At 34.1% G+C, this 22,919-nt stretch overlaps 1 protein-coding gene across 1 annotated transcript in view; it reads left to right on the top strand.

Moving 5' to 3' along the window:
• Nucleotides 1-22,919, top strand: part of wb (wing blister) — a 187,244-nt gene that overhangs the window by 61,000 nt on the left and 103,325 nt on the right. The window contains exons 5-13 of the mRNA XM_018458304.1: nt 1,635-1,871; nt 2,586-2,747; nt 3,303-3,599; nt 4,922-5,182; nt 5,283-5,530; nt 5,630-5,864; nt 6,989-7,215; nt 7,610-7,797; nt 8,494-8,775. Of these exons, the coding sequence (XP_018313806.1) occupies nt 1,635-1,871; nt 2,586-2,747; nt 3,303-3,599; nt 4,922-5,182; nt 5,283-5,530; nt 5,630-5,864; nt 6,989-7,215; nt 7,610-7,797; nt 8,494-8,775 (2,137 nt within the window). The remainder of the gene's footprint in view (nt 1-1,634; nt 1,872-2,585; nt 2,748-3,302; nt 3,600-4,921; nt 5,183-5,282; nt 5,531-5,629; nt 5,865-6,988; nt 7,216-7,609; nt 7,798-8,493; nt 8,776-22,919) is intronic.

Here is a 22,919-nt window from a genome sequence, read left to right on the forward strand (position 1 = left end):
TTTCGGTGAAATCGAATCATTAATCCTGCCGCAATTTATTTTCGGCTAATTCTTTGTACGATTTCTTCGGCCCAATTCAATATATGCTCCAATAATTACGGAGTCAATACAAAGTAACTCTGACAGTGAAAGCGAGTTATTCGATTAATCATTAATCATTAATCAACCGTCATTTATAACTTGAAGATGATCATTGATTTTATTGTTACACGAAAAGAATGATTTTGCTAAAGTGTTTATAAATTTAACTAGATACAGATCTAAAAAGAATTTTGTTGGATCCAAAATGATTATGTGAGACACTCCAACTTATTATTGGAACATCAAAACTTTTTCCAACATTGCTCGTTATGCTTAAACGTCCTACTTAATTATTTTAATAATTCAACAAAATTATTTTCAAATCTATATTTAGCTAAATTTTTAGATACTTTATCAAGATTGTTCTTTCAGTGTATAAAGTGTTATGGTATTGCAATTAATTATGATGGTTTTGTAGTTGTTTTCATTATAATCTCTCTTATTATATTCAAATATAATCATATATGTGTCATAATTTTTGATATTTTGATGAAGTAAGAATGTAGTGGTTCTTGTTTGTTGAGAATTTAGAATTTACGATAAAGCGTACTCAGATCTTTGAGCTGTCTATAGTTTCCTCTATGATTAGGTAATCTGCTAGTTGCAAACGCTAGTTCCATGATATTATGACGCTGAATCCTTTAAACGACAAAGTGAAACTCGTAAACCGAATATATAACGTCCAGTGCAATGTGAACTCCACTCTATGCTTGGTAATATAGTTATCTGCGATTATATGCGTATCGTTTGCACATTCGGACTTCATAGGCGACCGCGTCTATGAAGTCCCGTCTTTATGATCCCGCAATGCGGTAACATCCGGAGTAACATTACTGAATACATCGATTCATGACTAATCAATGAATCAATCAATTAATTTTGCGTCCCAAAGCGATTGCAGATTAACAACTTACTTTACTACAAAATTTATCAAGTGATGAAGAGAAAATTGTTAATAAATATAATTAAATTATTATTATTAACTCTTTGGTATCATTCTCGGTACGGCATACATAATACACGGTAAAAAACGTTGTGTATTTGTGTTAAAACTATTCTTGTTAAAATTGTGTCGGAAAATTTTGTTTAATACGTCCGAATAAAAATTAATGTTCAACATTTCTTAGTGCCAAAATAACACAATGAGTAAACAAATAAAATAAAAAATGTATTTTAAAACGTAAATTCTAAGATAAATGGATATGTATACGTAAATTAACATGTCATGAACGTTAATTAAGAACTCAACAATAAATATTAAATTGCCTTTAATTTTATTAATTTCTTGATAATAATTAGCAGATCAAGGAAACAGAACGATGACGTCCCAACCAACTTTGCGATAAGCAAGTTTTCACAAACAGACTCAAGAATGAGCAAAATTATTACATAGAGATATTGCAGCATAACTGGTAAACGCCTCCTCCTGTAGCCTATCTGCAACATATCTGTAATAGATCGCGCGTATTCGCCGTATGACTTAATAGATAAGCGTAACTTAAGAACACGGATATTCGCGGCATCTGATAAGCGTATTTCACGTTATCTCTCAGCATCAGGAATGCGAATGCGAGCGCCACACGTGCGGTGAAAGATGCGAAAAATGCTGCCCCATGTACAATCAGATCCCGTGGAAGCCCGGCACAGCTGGCAAGGGCTTTCACTGCGAGAAGTGCAACTGCAATGGCCATGCAACGTCCTGCAGATACGACCAGGAAGTGGCCGAGAGGAGAATGTCCATGGATATCCGTGGGAAATACCGAGGCGGTGGCGTGTGTGTCAATTGCTCGGTGAGATGATAAGAAGTTAAACGAAACGCAAACGCGTTCCGTTTAATTGAGACTATCTGTTTTAACACCGCAATTAAATGCGCAATTAAATGCTTAAAGTGACAAACGCACGTATCCTGGAAAACGAGTCATCCTCTAATAAGAGTAATTAATTACAGAATAATATTTGAGTAATAATCTTGAAGTCAATTTTTTAAGTCAAGTATTTTCTATATACTCTTACATGCTTATGGTACGATTCGAAAACTTCCTACAGAAAATTGTACAGATAAAACATACTTATGGGTCAATTCTAAGCAGAATCGTAAGACTCGTAATGTGTTCTCGTAAAACTTGTATAAGAACTTATGACTAGTATTCTAATTTTATGCGAATGTACCGTAAGACGTACGATTATTCGTAAATATTTACGGTTTCTTGTAAATTTTATGGCTAATAAGAAGCTGTCTGCAAAAATATTGTATAAAGGTATAAGCACACTTAAAAATTCTTACAAATCTTACAGAAATATATTACGAGCCTTACGATTCTGCTTAGAATTTAGGCATTAGTTCCTCGTATCCTTAGAAATTAACTTTTTGTGCGGTTAATAAATATCTATAAAATTATTAATACTTAATATATTGAGAATGTCGGATAAGCAATAGAACAAAATAGGATTAGTTAAGAAATAAGGTATTACGAGTACATTTGGAGATATTTGCAAAATCTTAGGAACATACGACCGGTATAAACTGTGAGAAATGCGAGGTTGGCTACTACAGGCCGAACGGCGTTGCACCTGATGCATCGGAACCCTGCTTGCCCTGCGACTGTAACATACGTGGTAGTACAGGCTACTGCACTCCAGACGATTCTTACACGCGTATGGGAAAGGTAAGAGTTTAATATAATTTCAATTGCATAAATATCCTAGCAAAAATGTGTTTAATCACTCCCTTACTTCAAAAGTGAGAGTCCCTCACATCTAAAAAAATTAAGTTCTCAGAAAAGGGAAAAAATAATTTTTTTAGCTTGATAGAAGATTATTGATTAATGAAATACTCTACAAATATGATAATAACTCGCACTTTGAGTTATGTGACTTTTGAAATAAGGGAACGATATTATATTCAACAAGTTGAAAAATAAATTCGCATGTATTAAAATTCCTTCTTTGTGAGCTTTGATATACAATTTTTGTAATGAATGAAAAAACGTAAAAAAAATTTTTTTCGATTAACGCTCCTTGGAGCATTAAAAGTTCTTTGTCTCTCCGCCATCCGACGTAAATTTACCGCGGTTGTTTTCGCAAAATCTTGGAGGAACGTGATCAGCCGCGTGTAATCGCTTGCGCGATCATGATTTACGAGCGCATCGATTATCCCGGTAATTTCTAAACGAGGCTCTCACGATCGATCCTAAATGATCTAAATACCGATCGTGCTCCAGGTAGCAGGTGCGTGCGAGTGCAAGCCAGGATATTCAGGATATAAATGCGACCAATGCGCTGCCGGTTATCGGCAATTTCCCGATTGCATGCCGTGCCCCTGCGATTCCCGCGGGATCCTGCCGTCCCATGATTGCGAGGGCGACTGTTTGTGCAAGGCGAATGTTGCCGGGGATTTCTGCGATCGTTGCAAACCCGGATACTTCGCACTCACGAAGGATGATCTCGATGGCTGCATGCCCTGCTATTGCTTTGACGTAGCAGATCGCTGCACTACTGCGAGATTACGATACAGCATGGTAAGTTTTTTTTTTATAAAAATTGTAAGTCTTTGTTTAAAGAAGCTTCTAAAGCTAAATAAAAAACATATGACATCTTTACTAGAATAGGAAAACTTCAAATACTGAAGTTATATACACAGAAAAATTTCATTTTACCGAAATGATAATTCTAATTGTAAGAAAAATGATTATTCAGTTTACTTTTATTCTATTGAGTAAGTTATCTTTAACAAAGAATTTTCTTGATAATAGTTTTAAAATATACAATTTAAAAAAAACTTATTGTTATGTACTCCAAACAAGAATTTATTTTTGTAAGAATATTATAAAATATTATAAAGTTATCGCGCAAAAGAAACTTTATATAGATATAATAAAAAAGCAAATCAATTAATTTTAATTTAATAATATTGATTGAAGTATTAAAGTATTAAATTTCTAGGATTCAGAATTTATTTTGAATAAATTTGATGCTTATGAACTTGATTTGCGGATATATGAACTTTTGAAATATTTAAAACAAACAATTAATATTTTCTGTGTGTAGTTCTGTCATTTTGCGCTTTTTTCTTTGCGCAATTAATTAATACTCAGTTACCTAATGAGAATTTAGTTAGAAACTAAAGTTATTACATTATCAAAATTGAGTGTCTAGTCAAAGGAAAATTTTCTTAGTTGAAAAATGCACAGGAATTCGTTGCTTATTGAGACATTTTGTTAATAGGAGCAATTAATCTTGAGTAACTCTATATGTATATGAGATAAGATTTATCCTGATTTATATAAGCGGAAAACCTCATTTGTCAAAAGTCAAGATCGGGTTGACAGGTGTAAAATTCAAAACGATTAGTTAACGTTCTCCTGCGGGCATATCATTCGGTTTAGGGCGTAATCTTGGGCGACGTTCTCGTCGTGCGTGATAAAGTGTATAAAGAGACAATTATAGTTTATCACTCTCGCCAATAAATTACAGACCCGCAATTACGATGACAGTAATGACGTCGAACGACTGGAACGCACAAAAAACGCGAATTACGTTATATAATATAGACAATATCCATAAGAATCTTTATGGCATATAATTTATCGAAATTAAATTTAGCTTAATTTATTGAAAAACTTTATTATAAAATTATTTTTTAATATGATTATGAATAATATTAATTATTATAAATTAAAAAATATTATAATATATATATAAAATGATTCTTTAAGAAATCAGTTATCTCTTTTTTATTAAAATACGATTTCAAAGTAATTGGAATTGAGATAAAACAAAAAAGCGATAATAGACCTATAAAATAACGGAAGACGGATCGTGTGACTTGCTTTTTTCTTAGATTTCTACACTGGAGAACTGGTTGGTGACTGACATGAACGCGTCTCGGGCAGTCGTTCCCACCTTGGACACGGACAACGAATGGCTGACCGTGGCAGCGTTCGACGTCGAGTATGACAGTCCTTTCTGGCTGGCGCCACAGATTTACACGGGGAATCGCGTATCCTCGTACGGCAGCAATCTTACGTACTCCGTTACGTGGGTTGTCATGCGAGGCGACACCAGTGGTAAACCGACCACGGAGCCCAACGTTATCCTAGTTGTAAATATCCGCTCTCGCATTTTTCCAAGCGCATTTAATCCAAGCCCTAAGAAGAAAAAATATATATATATAATAACGTACAATTCACACACTCGCGAAGGGTAACAATGGGATGCGCATAGCGTACGGCGAGGAACAGTACAATGGTCAAGAAGCTGAAATAGCGGTGCCTTTACGAGAGCAAGGCTGGTTTCACGTGCGAAGTGACGTTCAGGACATCCCGACCAGATTGAGGAGAACCGAGTTTCGCGGGGATCCTGTGACGAGGGCGCAGATGATGCGCGTTCTCGCCGATCTCAAGTACCTGATGATAAGGGCGCGATATCATTCGGAGCAAATTGAAGGAAGGTGCATAAATCTCCAACTCTTTATCGAACGTACAGTTCGCGCATAGATTTTTAGCTTTATAGTAAGGCGTAACGAAGCAATCTTTCTATTTCTTACTAGTCTCCAGTCTGCTATATTGACGGTAGGCGAATTATCACCGGATGGCGAAACCGATAATCTGGTCGAAACATGCGAATGTCCCGAGGGATACACAGGAATGTCCTGCGAGAAATGTGCCTGGGGATACGTAAAGATGCTCATCAATGGTTCCGATCATCAGGACCGTCACATATGCGTGAAATGTGACTGCAACAGTCATGCGGGCTTCTGCGATCTCATAATGGGCGAATGTGGGGTAAGTCCCGATTAATTTTATTTTATTTATAAAATGGAAACCAAAGTATAACATACGAGAAACTACTAAAAAAATGTTTACTATTATTAGATATATTATTGTCCATAATATATCCAAATAAAATATTAAAGATAATGTAATATATCAAAACAATCAATTACTAATATAATGAACTTAATAAATTAGCACAATTAATATAAATCAATTTAATAAATATAAATTATTTTCTAATATTACTAGTAATTTATATTAAAACCATAAGTGTATTGAAAAAAAAATTTTTTAGCAAGAATATATGATGTAACATATAAAAAAAATGTGTAAGAAAAGTTCTCCAGTGTGCAACTGGCTTTAACGTAGCCACTCTGAAATACCTTCAATATTTCACTGTGTTCGGTTGATGTTCAGTCTGATCTTCAGTCGGTATAGCAACATGCTTAAGTACCTGAGTTCGCATGGATCCTGCGATCTGCGGCAGCTATAGATTACGGGATCTATAGATCGCGCGAGCTATTTTACCGACTCAGCAACGAAAATCCTTTACTTCGTTGTATATTCATGCCGTGCAGATAGCGATACTAGTTAGCTTTCTGTAGGAAAATTTAATTTCCACAGAGATGACTGATCCGCACAGTCATCCCTTTTGGGCTTAGCAAACTCATGGATCCGAACTCAACACACTGCAATATACACTTATATACACATGCTTTCGTGAAAAATAATATGAAAAACTATCGAAAACAGGTAAAATAAAAATAACATGCTCATATTTGTATTTGATAGAACAAGAACTAACGTAAATTAAAATTATTTTTATTCAAAGCAGTTTATTCCAAAAAAGATGAAAAGAGAAATCTTGTTAAATTTTTAAAACTTAAAAATTCAACGAAAAATGACGATATACAAAGCTGACTTTCTTCATTTTTCCTTGAATTCAATTTTTTTGTGACTTTAATTTAGATCACATTTTCTTTATTTATATATTTCTTTAGGAAGTAAATAATTTTCACTATTAATTGAAAGAGTTAAAACTTTCAATCGTAAATTTGTGTTTAATTGACGCGGTTTTAATAGACTAATATTTAATTTTAATTTACGTGGCACGTCATCTGTATAATTTCCAGATGTGTGAACATCATACGGTAGGTCCAAAGTGTGATCGTTGCGCTATAGGATATTACGGTATCGCAACGAAAGGCACCAGCGAGGATTGTAAGAAATGCGCGTGTCCACTTTCCGTTGACTCCAACAATTTCAGTCCGAGTTGTCAACTTGACGATCCCATTGATATGAATAGCGGATACGTGTGCACGCAATGTCCTGAAGGATATACCGGAGATCATTGCGAAACGTAAGGAAAATAAATATATCTTAAATAAATATTTTTTATAAAATTGTAAATAATAATACAGTAATTACATCGCGAATAACAAGTAATAAATATGAAAACGCTTCAATTACATTATTCATAGTAAATTAATTAATTACAATTGTCTCTTACAATTGCATTTAGCAATTTTATATTCTTTTAAAAGACTATAATAATCCTATGAATTAAAAATTTATACTATAATATGAATAGAGACATTCAATTTAATATATTATAATAAAAAATAGTGTCCGTTAAAATGGCTATAATTGTTAGGCATCATTGTCTTTTTTAAAGTTGCATATAATCGAGTAATAATTATTATTACAATATTATCATCGAAACGGAAGGCTTTAATTTCGATTTGGGTGAAAAGTTGTGATGTAGGATTTTACGGTAATCCTGTGATACCTGGCGGTACTTGTGAACGGTGTCCTTGCAACGGTGGTGCCTGCGATCAGGAAACGGGTCGCTGTTTAGAATGCCGCGGCAATACTGAGGGCTGGAAGTGCGAGAAATGCAAGGAAGCGCATTATGGAAATCCTCTGGAACAGAATTGCATGCGTAAGTACTCCCATACTTTGCGACGATCTCTATAAACTCTGAAATTGTTCAATAATTGCGAATAATCACCTCGGATTTCGATATTTTAGAAATTATATATATTCTTTTTCTGTAATTGAAATAAATTTTTTTTTTTTACACGAAAATATATTTACATTGAAAGTTCTCTAGTAACATAATTATTAACACAATATTGCCCAAACGTTTTATATCCCTAACATTTAAGGGGATCCTGGAGTGACCAAATTATCACATTACAGTCGTATAAAATTCTTCGAATTGACTGAATGGAATAAAAAATCCTTTTACAGGATTAAAATAGACGTAAAATTAGAAGGTGGTGCAGTGGATTTTATACTAAAATCGAAAGAATGTTAAAAAATTTTTAACTTTTTTTCGATTTTAGTAGAAAGTCCACTACACCACCTCCTAATTTTGTGTCTACTTTAATCCTATAAAAGGATTTTTTATTCCGTTCGATCAATTCGAAGAATTTTATACGACTGTAATGTGATAATTTGGTCATTCCAGCATCCCAATAAACTACTATTAAGATTTATCGAATGTTTATGACAGATCTGCCAAAAATAGCGACAATCAGATATTTTCCACTACAAAACAAATTAACGTAGCAATTAGATTAAAGGACACATCATTAATTTCGTTAATAAAACATAGGTACTGTTTGTGTTTCAGCGTGCAACTGCTCTCCCTTCGGTAGCAATTCAGTCCATTGCGAACAGACGACCGGTCAGTGTCCTTGCAGGCCTTTGTTCAACGGTCGTGACTGTTCCTCCTGCATTGAGGGCTACGGGAACGTGACCGCAGGTTGCCGGGAATGCGACTGCGACGTGGGTGCCATCGACGGGTTCTGCGATTCCGTAAGCGGTATGTGCAAGTGCGCGCCGAGCGTCGTCGGCTTCCGGTGCGATCGCTGCGACGTGAACCACTACGGCTTGTCGGCGGATGGCTGCAAAGGTAAGTGCCGTCATCAGTATGCGCATGCTTTCTTTTAGATTCTATTATTGGGCTCTGACTTTAGTCGCGATACAAAGTAAGCCCGTGATATTTTATCATCGCATGCTATGGGAAGACATTTATCTCCGAACATGTTTCTTTCACCCGGTAGAGATTTAAAAATTCGATTAAAACGACATTAAAAAATACACAGTTTTAATATTAAAAATCATTTAGAAATATTTATTATATTTTATTATAAAAACTCATCACGCGCATTTACTTTAGATCGTTCTTAAAATAAAATTAAAATGACATACGAAATCTTCGAAAAAAATCAGTAATCTCTCACACTTTTTTATAAGTAAAATAAAACATGTCGCGCATAAATATTAATAAGTCTAATTTCTTTTAAGAGAAAATTGCATCAAGTCTAGAAACAATTTATACGCTCATTAATTTTAACAGCTGCAAAGTTTGCGTTATGTATTCACTTTTATAGCTACATTTAGCATAGAACAAATATGTCTAGATTAATTCTTATTGAATTATCCAATATTTTTCTTTTCTATCGTAAAACAGAAATTTCTATCGTAAATTGTCAATCTGAAAAAGACTAAAATGCTCCCATAAAGAAATTTAATGATTTCCTTATAAATATCATAATCAATTTCATTTGAATTGCATTGATTCTATCATTTTATTAATTTCAAACGGTAATAAAATGCATCTTATTCGTATCCATCTAACAGATTAATCACAGTATTATTGTGGGCCTTGAAGGCCTTATATATATCGATACGAAGGTAGTCCCATGCCTGTCTGCGTTCAAGCAAGACACGAATGCGAAGAGTAATGCGCGGCTCTTCATCTTACTCTAACGCAAACTCGCGATATTTATCCCAGCCTATTCTAAGTACGCTGCACTTATCTACCTTGACAGGTAGTTTAGAAACGTTGCTTGAGATTTACGGGACTGAAGCATACTTTTATTGCAGAATACCGTTCGCGTAATACGTTTAGGCTAATTTTAATTTACGATCACGTTTACGAGCGCATATTGTTTCGCACGGATCGTCAAACACTGCATCGATCTTCGTTCGTCTTTCTTGAGTAATTCTCAAATCGTAAAAGTTAAAGCGTGTGGAAGTACAATTTCATAAAAAGAGTATGTTTTTATAAATACTTATTTATATCATAATTATATTTATATATCTTTATAATTTGTAAAGGCTAGAAAAAGAACGCGAGAAGAATCTCTAATGATTAGTATCGCATTGCTGATTCTATATATTTATTTTTAACGTCTTAAGTGAAGCTATAAGCGATTGCTGATAAAAGATCGAATTGAGTATGCGCAGCATAGACTGATTGAGGCGATTAAACGAAATGTCGGGCAACTTCAACTTAGAGCCGGCCGCAAAAGCGAGGCAAAAAGCAACGCTACCGTGTAAATTAAATTCAAGAGACGATAAAGAGCACCAAAAGTAAAGTTCATCGCGTGAGATAACTCGAGCTTCGAGTACGACGTAATAGTCCGGTCGCATTAAAACGTTATAAAGACGTTTACAAGTAAAGTAAAGCGATGACGAGAAGCCGCGCTAAGCTGAGAAAATTTTGGTACGATGTCAGAATTTAATGCTCCTGACGAGCGAGACGAACGGGAGTAATGATCTTGTAAAGTTCATGTGTAAAATCCGGATACGCCTTGTTGTGGCGGCACCTTTACGATTGAGTCGGCCAACAAATTCCGCTTGGAAACACTTGAGATCGGTCCGCCAGATCGCCAGCTACCATAAGGAACCCCATAAATCGCAATCATTCAGCGTCGTTGGCCGGATCTCGCGAATCCGAGACGATCTCTCGTCATCGCGCTGATAACCGAGTCCTTTCTACCGGTCCGGGTCGCGTAATCTACAGCCGCTCGAAATCCCGTTATGGGGGAAGGATCGTGCGATCTCGATGGATCCGGGGTATCGTCGGCTTAGTACTAAAACGACCGGTCCGCGTATCGTAATTTAACTCGGTTTACGCGATGCGTAAATCTCTCTTCTAATTACTTGACGCGAAAACCTTATATGAGATATTAAAGGAAATGAGAAATATTCTTTTTCCCATATTAATTTATTTTTTAAAACTTATGTGGTTTGGATAATTGCGTGCATTAAATTCCGAGAAAAGTATATTAATCGTTCGTAATTGGAACAAGTGTCTCAAACGTGTTTTGATTAATAATCTTATTTATCTGATTTCACGTAATTACGTATGGAAAGAATAAACTTGAAGTATCTAAAAATTTAGCTAAATATAAATCTAAAAATAGTTTTGTTGGATCATCAAAATAATTATGTAGGATAGTCAAGCATAATGAGCAATACTGCAAAAGTTTTAATATTCAAGTAATCAGCTTGAGTGTACAACAAAATTATTTTCAGATCTGTATCTACTTAAATTTTTAGATATTTTGGCAAAGTCATTCTTTCTGTGTAGAAAAAAAAACGTTATTTTCTCTCAGTGAGGAAAACACAGAAAGGAGTAATGAATTTCATCGGTAATGAGGATCGACTGGAAGATCGACTATTCGTAAGCATTGCATTAGTTTAAGCATACGTCATAAGTGGCATCAGATACGCAGATAGATACCCGCGAGACACGGCGCGCCGTTCATGAGTTTCAGGTTTATTTAGATAGATCTAGTTCGTTTCAACCTGAGGCTCTCTCGAGAGCCGTCCACGATGTTAATTAACTTCCTGTGATGGAATGCCACCTACTTCTTTCTTTCGTCTATAGATGATACGCTCCGTTTAACGTGGATCGCCTCAACGGCGACATAAATGACGTTGATGCACCTGTCAGATTATTGCTATCAGTCACGGAAACAGCCATTTCAAATCCTGCAATTGCGCACGCTGCACTTATACACCACTTCAATCATGAATTCTAAGCAAACGTGCAGAGAGGTCCAGCTTTACGTTGGATGTGCGATTTCATTTATTTACATATTAAGTTGTTTTCCAGAATTAAAATATCTTTAAAATACGATTTCCGTTTTAGAGTAATATAATTGCTTACAATAAATTATTGTTATGGCAGTTTATTTCTCAATTCTTGAATTTTTTATTTATTTTATTAATATAAATTATCTCCGAGAGATTTAAAAGAAAATTACGTCCTATACATCAAGTGGGTAACATTAACGAGAAACAGCATTACGTATTCGCGATTTCGATATCGAGATATTGCGACGTAAACGGAGACTGGCGGTTTTCCTCGCCGACCGGGAAATTAATTCGATGTGCATGGGGATAATGGCCCGTAAATGTCGCGTTGCGGATGCTAATGATTAATCGTTATCTGAAAAACTAAGATTTCGCGATTGTAGTCGGCGAAAGTTTAGAAATACGCATATCGACATCAGCTTGTCAAAGAAAGAGAGAGAGAGAAAGAGAGAGAGAGAGACCGCAAAGTGCAACATACATCGCATTGAATGCTAATCACAGGATGGCAGCTTGCATAAATAAGTGATGGATGGATATTTTGTAAATTTAGTTATGTTAATAGGATATTTATTTTAAATACTTTGTAGCATGAACACTTTCTTTTCTGATTAGTAGCGATATTAATGTATGTATCATGAATTTTCGTTTAATAAGCTTAAGATCTCGTTCTGCAGGCTAAATATATCTTCCACTAGCGCGACGTTTTTACTATCTTATCCTTAGTTATGCGAAGGGACTGCTCATGCGTGAATAACGTAGGCGGGCGATCGAGACGCGAATTGTAAATTTTAGATTGTACCGGCGTCGCCTGCACGTCAAAGGTCTCGAGACTCCCTAGATATATCGATCGAGTCGAACATTTCTGCAGTATTTGCAAAATCATCTTGACTGTATTGTTAAACGAGAAAAGTAGGCGGGTGTCAACTGGCAGCGACCCGGAATAAATTACACGGTGTCGATGAACCATCCCATTTGCGATGCCATCTTTAAAAATATTTAAAAAAATAAGACAAATATATTAGCATTGATTATCTATTAAAAATTATAGATATTAAGATAAGAATCATACTTTTTAGATTTTATTTAGTCTATAAATTCGACGAAATTTAAAGTCATTAAATTGTAAAATTTCACCAAACAAATCTTAATCTTTATGCTAATTAGTATACTGATTAGTATTCCATCATCATATTGAAGAAAAATTTTTTTAAATACTAAGAAGATAATAATTAAGAGTGTAGAATTTAAATTCACAAATTGCTACGCGATATTTTTAGAAAATTCTTTACATTTCGATATATTAATATCGCTATTAATCAGAAAAAAAAACTGTGTTAATGAGTATATACCCAATTAACATAAATACAACTTAATATATTGTATAAAGTATCAATGCCTATTTATGTGAGCGGCTTGTAATTAGCATTTAATACGTTGTACTTTGCAGTTAAGAATTGTATACAAGTCAAGGCATTTCCGAGACTATATTTCTTCATCTCTCGAACTCATTTTACCGCATCTTCTAATATCCCATAATGTATTTACTATAAGATTTTCTGAGAAACCTCTCTCTCTTTCTCTCTCTCTCTCTCTGTCTCTCAGCGAATTCTGTACTACTGGCTTATTAATTACTCCCTCTGCGTCATGAGGATGTATTAATTCAGCTTATGTAATGAAACGCAACGCACTAACTCAACGCATGTGTCCCACGGTAGAATTGAATGGACATGCAAATATTAAGCAGCGCAATTAAGTAAATCAGGAAAGAGAAATCGAGTTATTTCGCGACGAATCCATTCGATCGTGATGTCCACAAAGACAGCCTTATCCTAATTTAAGTGGCATAATTAACGTAGTCAACATGCTTAAATCGCGTCGCGCGATATATTACGATGTAGCACCTTAATAAGGTCGTATTTTCCACCGAAGACCGGAATCGCGGCTTCTCGCGTGCCTCTCGGAGTCAGTGCAGAGAAATCTCGCTTATCAGAATAAACGTCGGGAGATAAGGCGGTTTATAAACGGAAGAATTTGTAGATCGAGAAGCCGCATAGCGTATTCATCTACGTAAAGAAAAATGCTTGCCGCGAAACATTTTTTAATATAAACTGTATGGAGCGAGTTTTTGAAACCGTATCTTGCAAGAAGATCTATAATATCACAGGTATTTTAATTAGATATCTGTGGGGATTCCGTGGAATTTACGATAAACGGTCTTTAAAATTATAGACACATGAAACCGCAGATCTATTTAATTATAGATTTGAACGAAAATTTCTGCGGTTTTGGACACTTGCGACATTGAAGCATCGTGCAAGAAAGAAGCAATAAATTCCACAAACAAAGATAATATAATTTCAGAGATTTAAAATTTGGATATTCGTAGAATTGAAGAGATTATAGAGGATTCTAAAAATCATATATTTTTGGAACTATAAAAAAAGGATGGGAAATTTTGTGTGAAACGTTTGGTTTGGAATTAAAAATTTGTGAAAAATTTGGAGATTAAATTAAGATCTTACAATTAGTGAAAGCGACCATGCTGATAATAAGAACAGTTTGAAATGATAACATCTTTATCCAAAATTTATTTTTTATTCTTTATATAAAATTCTATTTTTATTGATAACTCTTTACTTCAAAACCATTATAATATACGAAGTTCAGATAAATACAGTTGCGCTATGCATCATCTGGATGTATCGAAATAACTGCTGCCACGCAGGCTGCTGATGCGGTCGAGACACAATTAGCGGCACAATCTTAATCGGGACATACGCCAAAACGAACTCCCATCTTTATTTGAGCAAACGAGAAGGTCGGCAAAAAAGAAAGCTCGAGGATGCCGCGTAAACGAGTCATCGTTATTCCTGCTTTGGATTTTGAGATTGCTCAATGATTGCTGCTTTTCAATTTGCTTTAGTCTCCGAAATTTTTAATTTTGTAAAATCTACAACACAAAACATTAATAACGTTAATATTTCTTTTTTTAAGCTTTCTTCGATTTTTATCATTGAAACTTATTGATATTGAAATTAGAGAAATATCATATTTTAATCTAGCAATTATTATGCCTGTTTCTACCAATGTAGATTAACTTTAATCTCCGTCTAACTTACTTCATATCTTTTTTTAAATTTTAGAACTAGAAAAAGATAGAGTTAGTTAACCAAGATTAAAATTAAATTACACTGGTAGAAACGAGCGTTAGTCTCGTAAATATTCGTTTAAATTTCTTTATACAGGGTGTCCGAAAATTAGCGCATCGGAATATCATAGCAAAAATAACGAGAGACAAAAATTGTTAATTTTCTTCTCATAAAGTTTTGAGAATTTTTTCAGAATTTTTTGATACCGTATTTTCTCATGTCGGTAAAAATAAGAAAATGCAGTACCTACTAAAAAGATGATAAAAAATTCTGAAAAAATTCTTTGAATCTGTGAGAAGAAAATAAACAATTTTTGTCTGTTGTAGTTTTTCTGTAAAATTGATAATATTTGAATAAAAAATTATTGAAGACCAATATTGAGCGATTTTTAATAATTAATATCTCGTTAACTATTGCGAAAATTGCAAAATGGTAGAGAACTTTTCTACTCACTTTAGTCCGCTCTATCTTGCTATGATATTCTGATGCGCTAATTTCCGGACACCCTGTATATACAAATCTTTCTAACGTTACGTAAAAAAATCGTACGTTAACAGTAAAACGTAACGACGCGTGAGATGCTTCCTCAACTCATCGTCTCTTTATTATTCTGCGAGTTATAGACTATTTTCAAGGTGTTTTACGGGCACATCTAATCGCGAAATGTCCAACTATTTGCACTATTTGTAATAAACGGATATTTTTCTCGTTTGTTATTGTGGACGCGTTCCACAATAGAATCCGTGCGTTTCGGTCATTACCGAGCTTCGCCTCGTAAAAGCACCGCTCTCACTACCGGAGCGGCAATTCCTCTCGCGAGAGAGACTCTCGGCTGAGTTTTCACCTGCGCTCACAATACGCAACAATGGCGATGTAACATACATACGCCGGCCGGATAATATATACGCATTACGTCTGAATAATAATCGGTGGACGAAAGTCGGCGGGCATAATATAACGATAACTTCTGTCTGTGCATTTGTGCGCCATTGTAACCGTGAAAAAGATTTAGAGATCGTTGCACACCTAAATTTTTCAGAAAAAAACATTCGGCTCTGGGGTCCCAAGATCTGTATCTCGATTTTTATCTCGTCTTTTAATTTCAATCTTTCGCTAGAATTTTGTTGGTTAAATGTAATTTTTTGAATACAATAATGTAAATCTGTTCAGGATCTAAATTTTTTAAATATATTTAATCACTGATAACCCCCTTTAATTTTATCTTTTGAAGTGTGATTATGGTTTAATCAATTTTTGGAATTTTTGAAATATCGCTTTCATAAATTATATTTTTAATAGCCAGAGCTAAGCAGTTTATCTCGAAGGTTTCGGTTGCATACAATTGCATAGCGATCTCGCGTTTCACGCAAAGTACTTTGCCCATTTACGTTGGTAACGATAAGTACACAATGCGTCTCGCACGAATATTACGGTGGCGTAACGCGGCGTAACATTGTGAGACACGTAAGTGCGAAACACAGTTCGCAGGGGAAATGCTCTTAGCGCATTAGTATTCGCGCGAATGAGCAGAATTGGCGTTGTTCGCCTCGTCGGCTATAAGGTAAACGTCCCAGTGTCCAGACATGTACCTATGTCCGGACACTTGCACAAAATTTATTATTATTAATCTAAAATACTTTTTTTTTATTACAGTATTATAATTTAATTGCATTTAAAGATTACAATTAAATTATAATATTACGTTTTAAAAAGCGTATTTGAGACTAATATTAACTTAAATAAATAAAGTATTATGTAAATGGGCATAGGTTATGTCCGGACATAGATACGTGTCCAGTCACTGGGATCGGACAGTTACACAAAACTTTATTTATTTATATTAATATTAATCTCAAATACTTTTTTTTACCTTAAAGATCAATTTGAATTAGTTGTCTTTTGTCATAAAACATCTATTTATATTATTATTTTCAATCAGCATATTAATTTTTCAATTTTTTGTGGTCGGACACTGGCACTGGGACAATTACGTTTCAGTGTCCGACCGGCTTGTCCACTGGTACATTGACGCATTCTATTATTTATTTAAATATTTTAATTAATAATTGTTATAAGTGGGTTTAAATAATTTTTCCTTGCTCAAGAGAGTCTTGAGTTTTCAAATGAATACAAATATTTATATTAAAAATCTTTTTGATATTATAAATTGTATTGTTTATGAGAATTTAACGCTTAAACGTCCGGTTACTGGGACATTTACCTTATGATTGCATCGGGAGAAACGCTGCATAATACATAATGCGTATACGCATGCAGCAGCAATGAGAAATCGAACTACCGTTTCCACAAAGTGCTATTTATTCCCCGGGGGCATCTAAACTTTTTCGTGCATAAACAAGTTTGCATTTAACGCAATCTTTGCATAGATGAATCGCCAGTCTCGTATTGTCAACGTTCTTAGGTCATAGTAACATTTTATCTCACAATCGTTCGTTCGAAGGAACGACCTAGTCCAGAAGAAAGACCCGTTGTTAAAACGACGTGGTATTTTCTAACTGATCAATGTTTCAAATGACGTAATTATCTTCTCGATTATCTTCTCTTTGATCGTCTCCTTAGAAAGTGTTAATCAGATATCGATTAATGTATAATGGAGAATTGGCTAGAATGATAATATCTCTATTTTATGGGTCAATTCTAAGCAGAATCATTAGACTCGTAACGCGTTCTCGTAAAACTTATATATAAGAACTTATGACTAGCATTCTAATTTTATGCGTATGTATCGTAAGACGTACGATTATTCGTAAATATCTACGATTTCTAGTAAATTATATGACTAGTAAGAAGCTGTCTGTAAAAATATTGTGTAAAGATATAAGCACTTAAAAATTCTTACAAGTCTTACAAACATATGTTACGAGACTTACGATTCTGCTTAGAATTTAGGCATTAATTTCTTTTATTAATTACTTTGTAATTCTACACGGAAAGAATGATTTTGCTAGAGTATCTAAAAATTTAGTTAGATACAGATCTGAAAATAATTTTATTGGATCATCAAAATAATTACGTAGAAATCTCAAGTATGATGAGCAATGCTGCAAAAGTTTTAACATTTTAGCAATTAGTTCTACATACACTGTTAAATCTAGTATCAAATTTAATTTAAGTAGTCACTGCTCCTACTCAACATATCGTTATTTCGTACTAAAATGATTAAATTTGACACACTGTCACTAGTGTCATTTAACTATTATTTTAGTATAAAATAATGTATTGAGTAGAAGCAGCGGCTACTTAAATTAAATTTGACACTATAGATTTAACAGTGTAATTATTTTGATCGTCTAATAAATTTATTTTTAGATCTGTATCTAGCTAAATTTTTACATACCTACTTCAGCGAAATCTTTTTTGTGTATCAGTTTTATTATACTTGCATTCACCATGAAATCGTGATTTTGCTATTTAAAGATCAAGTATTATATATCTGTCCGTGATATTAGCTACATTTCTGTAGCTGCGAGTGTACGAAGCATCGCGGCGGTGACCATCGCGGCAAACGACGATAATTACCTCGCCGCGTTTCCCGGAGGCTCTTCTATGGCATTTTTTATCGTCTACCAGAAGCAATTCCCGTCGCATATATACGTCGCCCGCGGTTCTCGGGTTTCCGTCCGGATAAGTCGATCTCCCAGGGCGAGGGACTCGCAGTCCGCCCACGTGTGCGCGCGGTATCACGACCGCGGATCTGCATAAGCAGATGTAGATGCACGTTCGCGGATAGCGGCGGAAAATAAAGAGCGCGGTTTTACAGCCGAAGCCGGGCGATCTTGAGGAATCGAGACTCGACGCGACTCGTTAGAATCTTTTCGCGTCTCGAAGACGACGTCAAACGCGAATATTACTCCTCGGAAGCCATCCGAATCCTGTATGAAAGAAATACCGACTTTAGTTAACAACGCGCGGCGCTTCGAATAACACATTCACATATTCGTATTAAAAACTATTTAAAATGGGAGTAAAATATGTGAACAGGTAATAGTATAAAGATAAAGATCGAAGGATAGTAAAATAAAAACAGTATGGATTCACAACAGATGTTTATGCATAAACATTGAATTTATTTAATTTTTTTTTCTTACAAAGTGTAATTTTCTATGTAACATTTCTTTGGATTTTTATCAGTAGAAGTTTCTTTTCAATTTTACGACACAGCTGTTCTATAGAGAGGAATCCAGATCACCTTAGGAAATTGGCGACCGATCGACTAGCGTGCTGATTTGAAGCAAACCGCAATCCAAGCTGATAAGAAACGACGCCCATCTCCACGCAGACGATCTCGCGGCACATATTACAAACGTTCCATTTACTTAGTGAGCTCAAGAATTCAAGCGTTATCTAACGCTCGAAATTCCATGAACGTTGAATCTCGCGATGAATTTGGAAAAGACTTTTATAGCACATTTTATGGTTTCGTCTTTTATCAGTATATATTAGTGTGCCCGATAAATACAAAAATTTGTAATTTAGCTCCAAATTGTATTTATTCAAAATTTTCACATAAAAAAATGTAATCATATATTCATTCCAAATTTTGGATTTTCAAAAAATATTTATTCACAAAAAAACTATGAATATTTAACGAGTATTTATATTCATTCAAACAAAATATACACTGAAAAAGAAAGCTGCAATGAGCAATCGTTATCCCTTAATTATAATCGGCACTTTGATAACTTTAAATAAAAAAAATGAATTTTAATTATTTTTGTCATTGAAGTATTCAGATTTTATGAAGGAAACTTAGAAATGTTGAAAAATATTTTAGAAAGCATACATTTTTTATTTATAAATATTTATTTGATAGAGCGCCATACATATTCCGATATAATTCTGGTTACATCACAGTAATATTATAAATATAAACACTTTATAAGATATTTTGGGCGCGTTCATTATGGTCTGAGGACATTAAATTCCGAGATATATTATTTATTCTCAAGAAAAATGTCTTTGTTTAACCTATAGGTTAAACAAGAACGCCTATCGTATAGGTCGTGGACTAAGAGCACGGTATAATTGTAGCCGCATTGTTTTTATAGATTTCTGTTTTCTCTTGTAGATTTACAAGCTATGTGCAGATAATACAGAATAAAAGCGAATACAAAAATATTCGTAATCATATTCAAAAAATATTCATTCAAATGGAATGAAAAAATATTTATTCGTTTCTTGACGAATAAAAAAAATGTGTATTCGAATGAGTATTTTCAATCATTTTTTATTCATTTATTCGAATATTAGGTGTAATTACCGGACACACTAGTATACATTGTTTCATAAATTGGCCCTAAATATTATTTTTGACCATAAGTAGTTCAACATCCCCAGTTCTTATGCCGGTATTTATAACCGATTTTTATATTTGAGACAGTTTTAAGTACAGTATTAAGATGCCATAAGCCATGGAAAAAAAAGATTAGCTGTCACAGCTAAAAATTAAGTATGGCAGTCAAATTCAATAGTATTATATGGACACCTAACGTCGTGTCTGCGAGGTCTAATTTCCATTAGCTGTGAAGCCTCAATATTATCATTGTAACAGACAAGTATTTTGCTATTATGTCGATGTATTGATCATTGCAGTAAACGTTTTCCGTGTAGCAGACAATTTGGTAGCAAGTACAGTTTCAGCAAACCATATTTAGCTGTTGTAGAGACAATTTTCTTTTACACGGACATATCCGATATAACTATGTCAACTAACTTCATGTTGCTAAATAAATTGACTGTAACAGACATGCATATTTTGCTATCACGTCCTTATAGCTACAGCAGCAAATCCTTTGTATGTATTAGTAAATTTCATTGCTATAGTAACTAATGCAATTTCAGCTAATTAGAATTAGCTGTAATCAGAAACATTTTTTTCCGCGAATCAGAGAGCTCTATTAGCATCTTAATACATTATCGAGGATATTATTTGAGATGATCTTAAAATAATAACGGACTATGAATACTGTCCTTAATGTCTATTAAGCTAGCATGCCAACATGAGCAGGTGAGATGTTTATAATTTCATAAATCTAAATTTTTAAAGACAAAAGAATAAAATCAAGATTTCTGAGCGAGAAAAACATCGGGCGAAAGTAATTAAATCATGATTTAAATCTCGATTCTTTCTAGGAATTGCTGTATTATATTTGATGTTTATGATACTCTAATAAAATTGAAGGATTTATAAGAATGTGAATTTATAAGAAAATGAAAAATGAATTAATAGGACTAGTTGATTATGTAGGATCTTGCATCCAAACAAAACTATCTAATGCAAGCATTGGCATTTCATAAATATTCCGTTTTGATCAATGAATTCAATACGATGATATGACAGCGCATGACATTATTTTTGATAGTCTGTAAAAGATAGCGTAGCGAAATTTAAACTAGTTTATATTAGAAGCAATTAATTGGCACTAAATTGTGGTATAAGTATTTTTTTTTATTACTATATTAACCTTTTTAACAGGCATGTTCCAACATTTTTTAAAATTAGCATAAAACAATTTCTTGCTAAACGATTATAGCAACAAAATCAAAATTAAAGCAATAAATTAGCACATAAAGAGCACTAAATTCTCCATATATCTCACCTAATTCTGCTCATGTTGGCATGCTAGTTTAGACCTCAATGATATTTTATACAATTGTATTTTCTTGGAAAAGGTGCGATAATAAAAGCCAAGGGAGAACTAACAAAATACTGAAATTGTTATAAAAAAACAAATATTATTTTTAATAAAGCTGTTTTAAATTATTTTTTGTTAGATATGAAATACCTATTTACGTCAATTTTTTGCAGTGCTGGCCAAAACTGTACATTAATTTCTTAAATATAGTTTTAAATAATTCAATTTTTTGCTTACTCAATTTTTTGTGAATACTATAATCAGTCCTTATTTATATCCTTCATATTAAGAAAGGAAAAATCTGGATCAAGAGCTGAACAAACATGATTATATATAAAGATCACGGACCTGTCTTTTTGATCATCGGGAACGTATCAGTTAAGGATCAACGACAAGCAACGCGACGGCGCTGATAAAACATAGAGATGTTAAATCGCCGCGACATATATGTACTTGAATTATTTCTTGATGGCTCGGTCATACAGTATGAGTGACGCTTAATATCTCGCCGGGCACGATACTCCATTTCTTACGCGCCGAGCTGTGAAGAGCAGACTCGTAGCTTCCATTCCGGAATAATACCTTATCGATCGTGCGGCACGATAAAACGTCGTTTTCTTTTTAAATCGCCGCGGACGTACGAAGTGCGGCCGATTCGTGGGTCCGATAAAATCCCTCCGCATAGGACGGCTCGCCACCGGTTAGCAGGAACGGTAACATTTCGCGAATCTCCCGCGCACGGTTCCCTCATCTCTTCTTCTTCTTCTTCGCGTGGTTTCTCTTGTGACGTAAAAACTCGATGCGCGAAATTGCGGAATGCCGTTCTCATCCATCGCGACATCGTGATTTTTCAACAACAGTCTATTCTAAATTATGGGCGAAAGTACTTTGAAATACAGAAATTCGATTTATAAAACAATCCAATGATATATACAATTTATTAAAAATAAATTAGTAATTATTAATTCTCATATTTCTATAATCTGTCAGTTTTATCTTAATTTATATCAGTTTATTGTCACACACACATTTTTCATTGTCTAACGATCTATGTTTATATTAGCTTTGTATTGAAACGAAATAAAAATGTCAAATCTAATGTGAGTTTAACCTTTAAGCGGTAGGTAGGATAGCCACAGCATCTCTCCCAGATATAATGTTCTTTAAAACTTTGTTTTGGAAAAAGGAAATAAAAAGTATATTGTCGAGTTGCCCAGAAGTCTTAAAGTTCATTATTTTTACTTCTCTCTCTTATAAAGACATAATTAATATAACCAAAGGGGTAAACTTGTAATCGTAGGACAGAGCCCTTATCTTAATCGTGGAACAGAGAATTATAAAATTCATATAAAATCTCTATG

This window comes from Mycetomoellerius zeteki, unplaced genomic scaffold (assembly GCF_001594055.1).
Source record: "Mycetomoellerius zeteki isolate Tzet28-1 unplaced genomic scaffold, Tzet1.0 scaffold72, whole genome shotgun sequence".
Lineage (NCBI taxonomy): Eukaryota > Metazoa > Arthropoda > Insecta > Hymenoptera > Formicidae > Mycetomoellerius > Mycetomoellerius zeteki.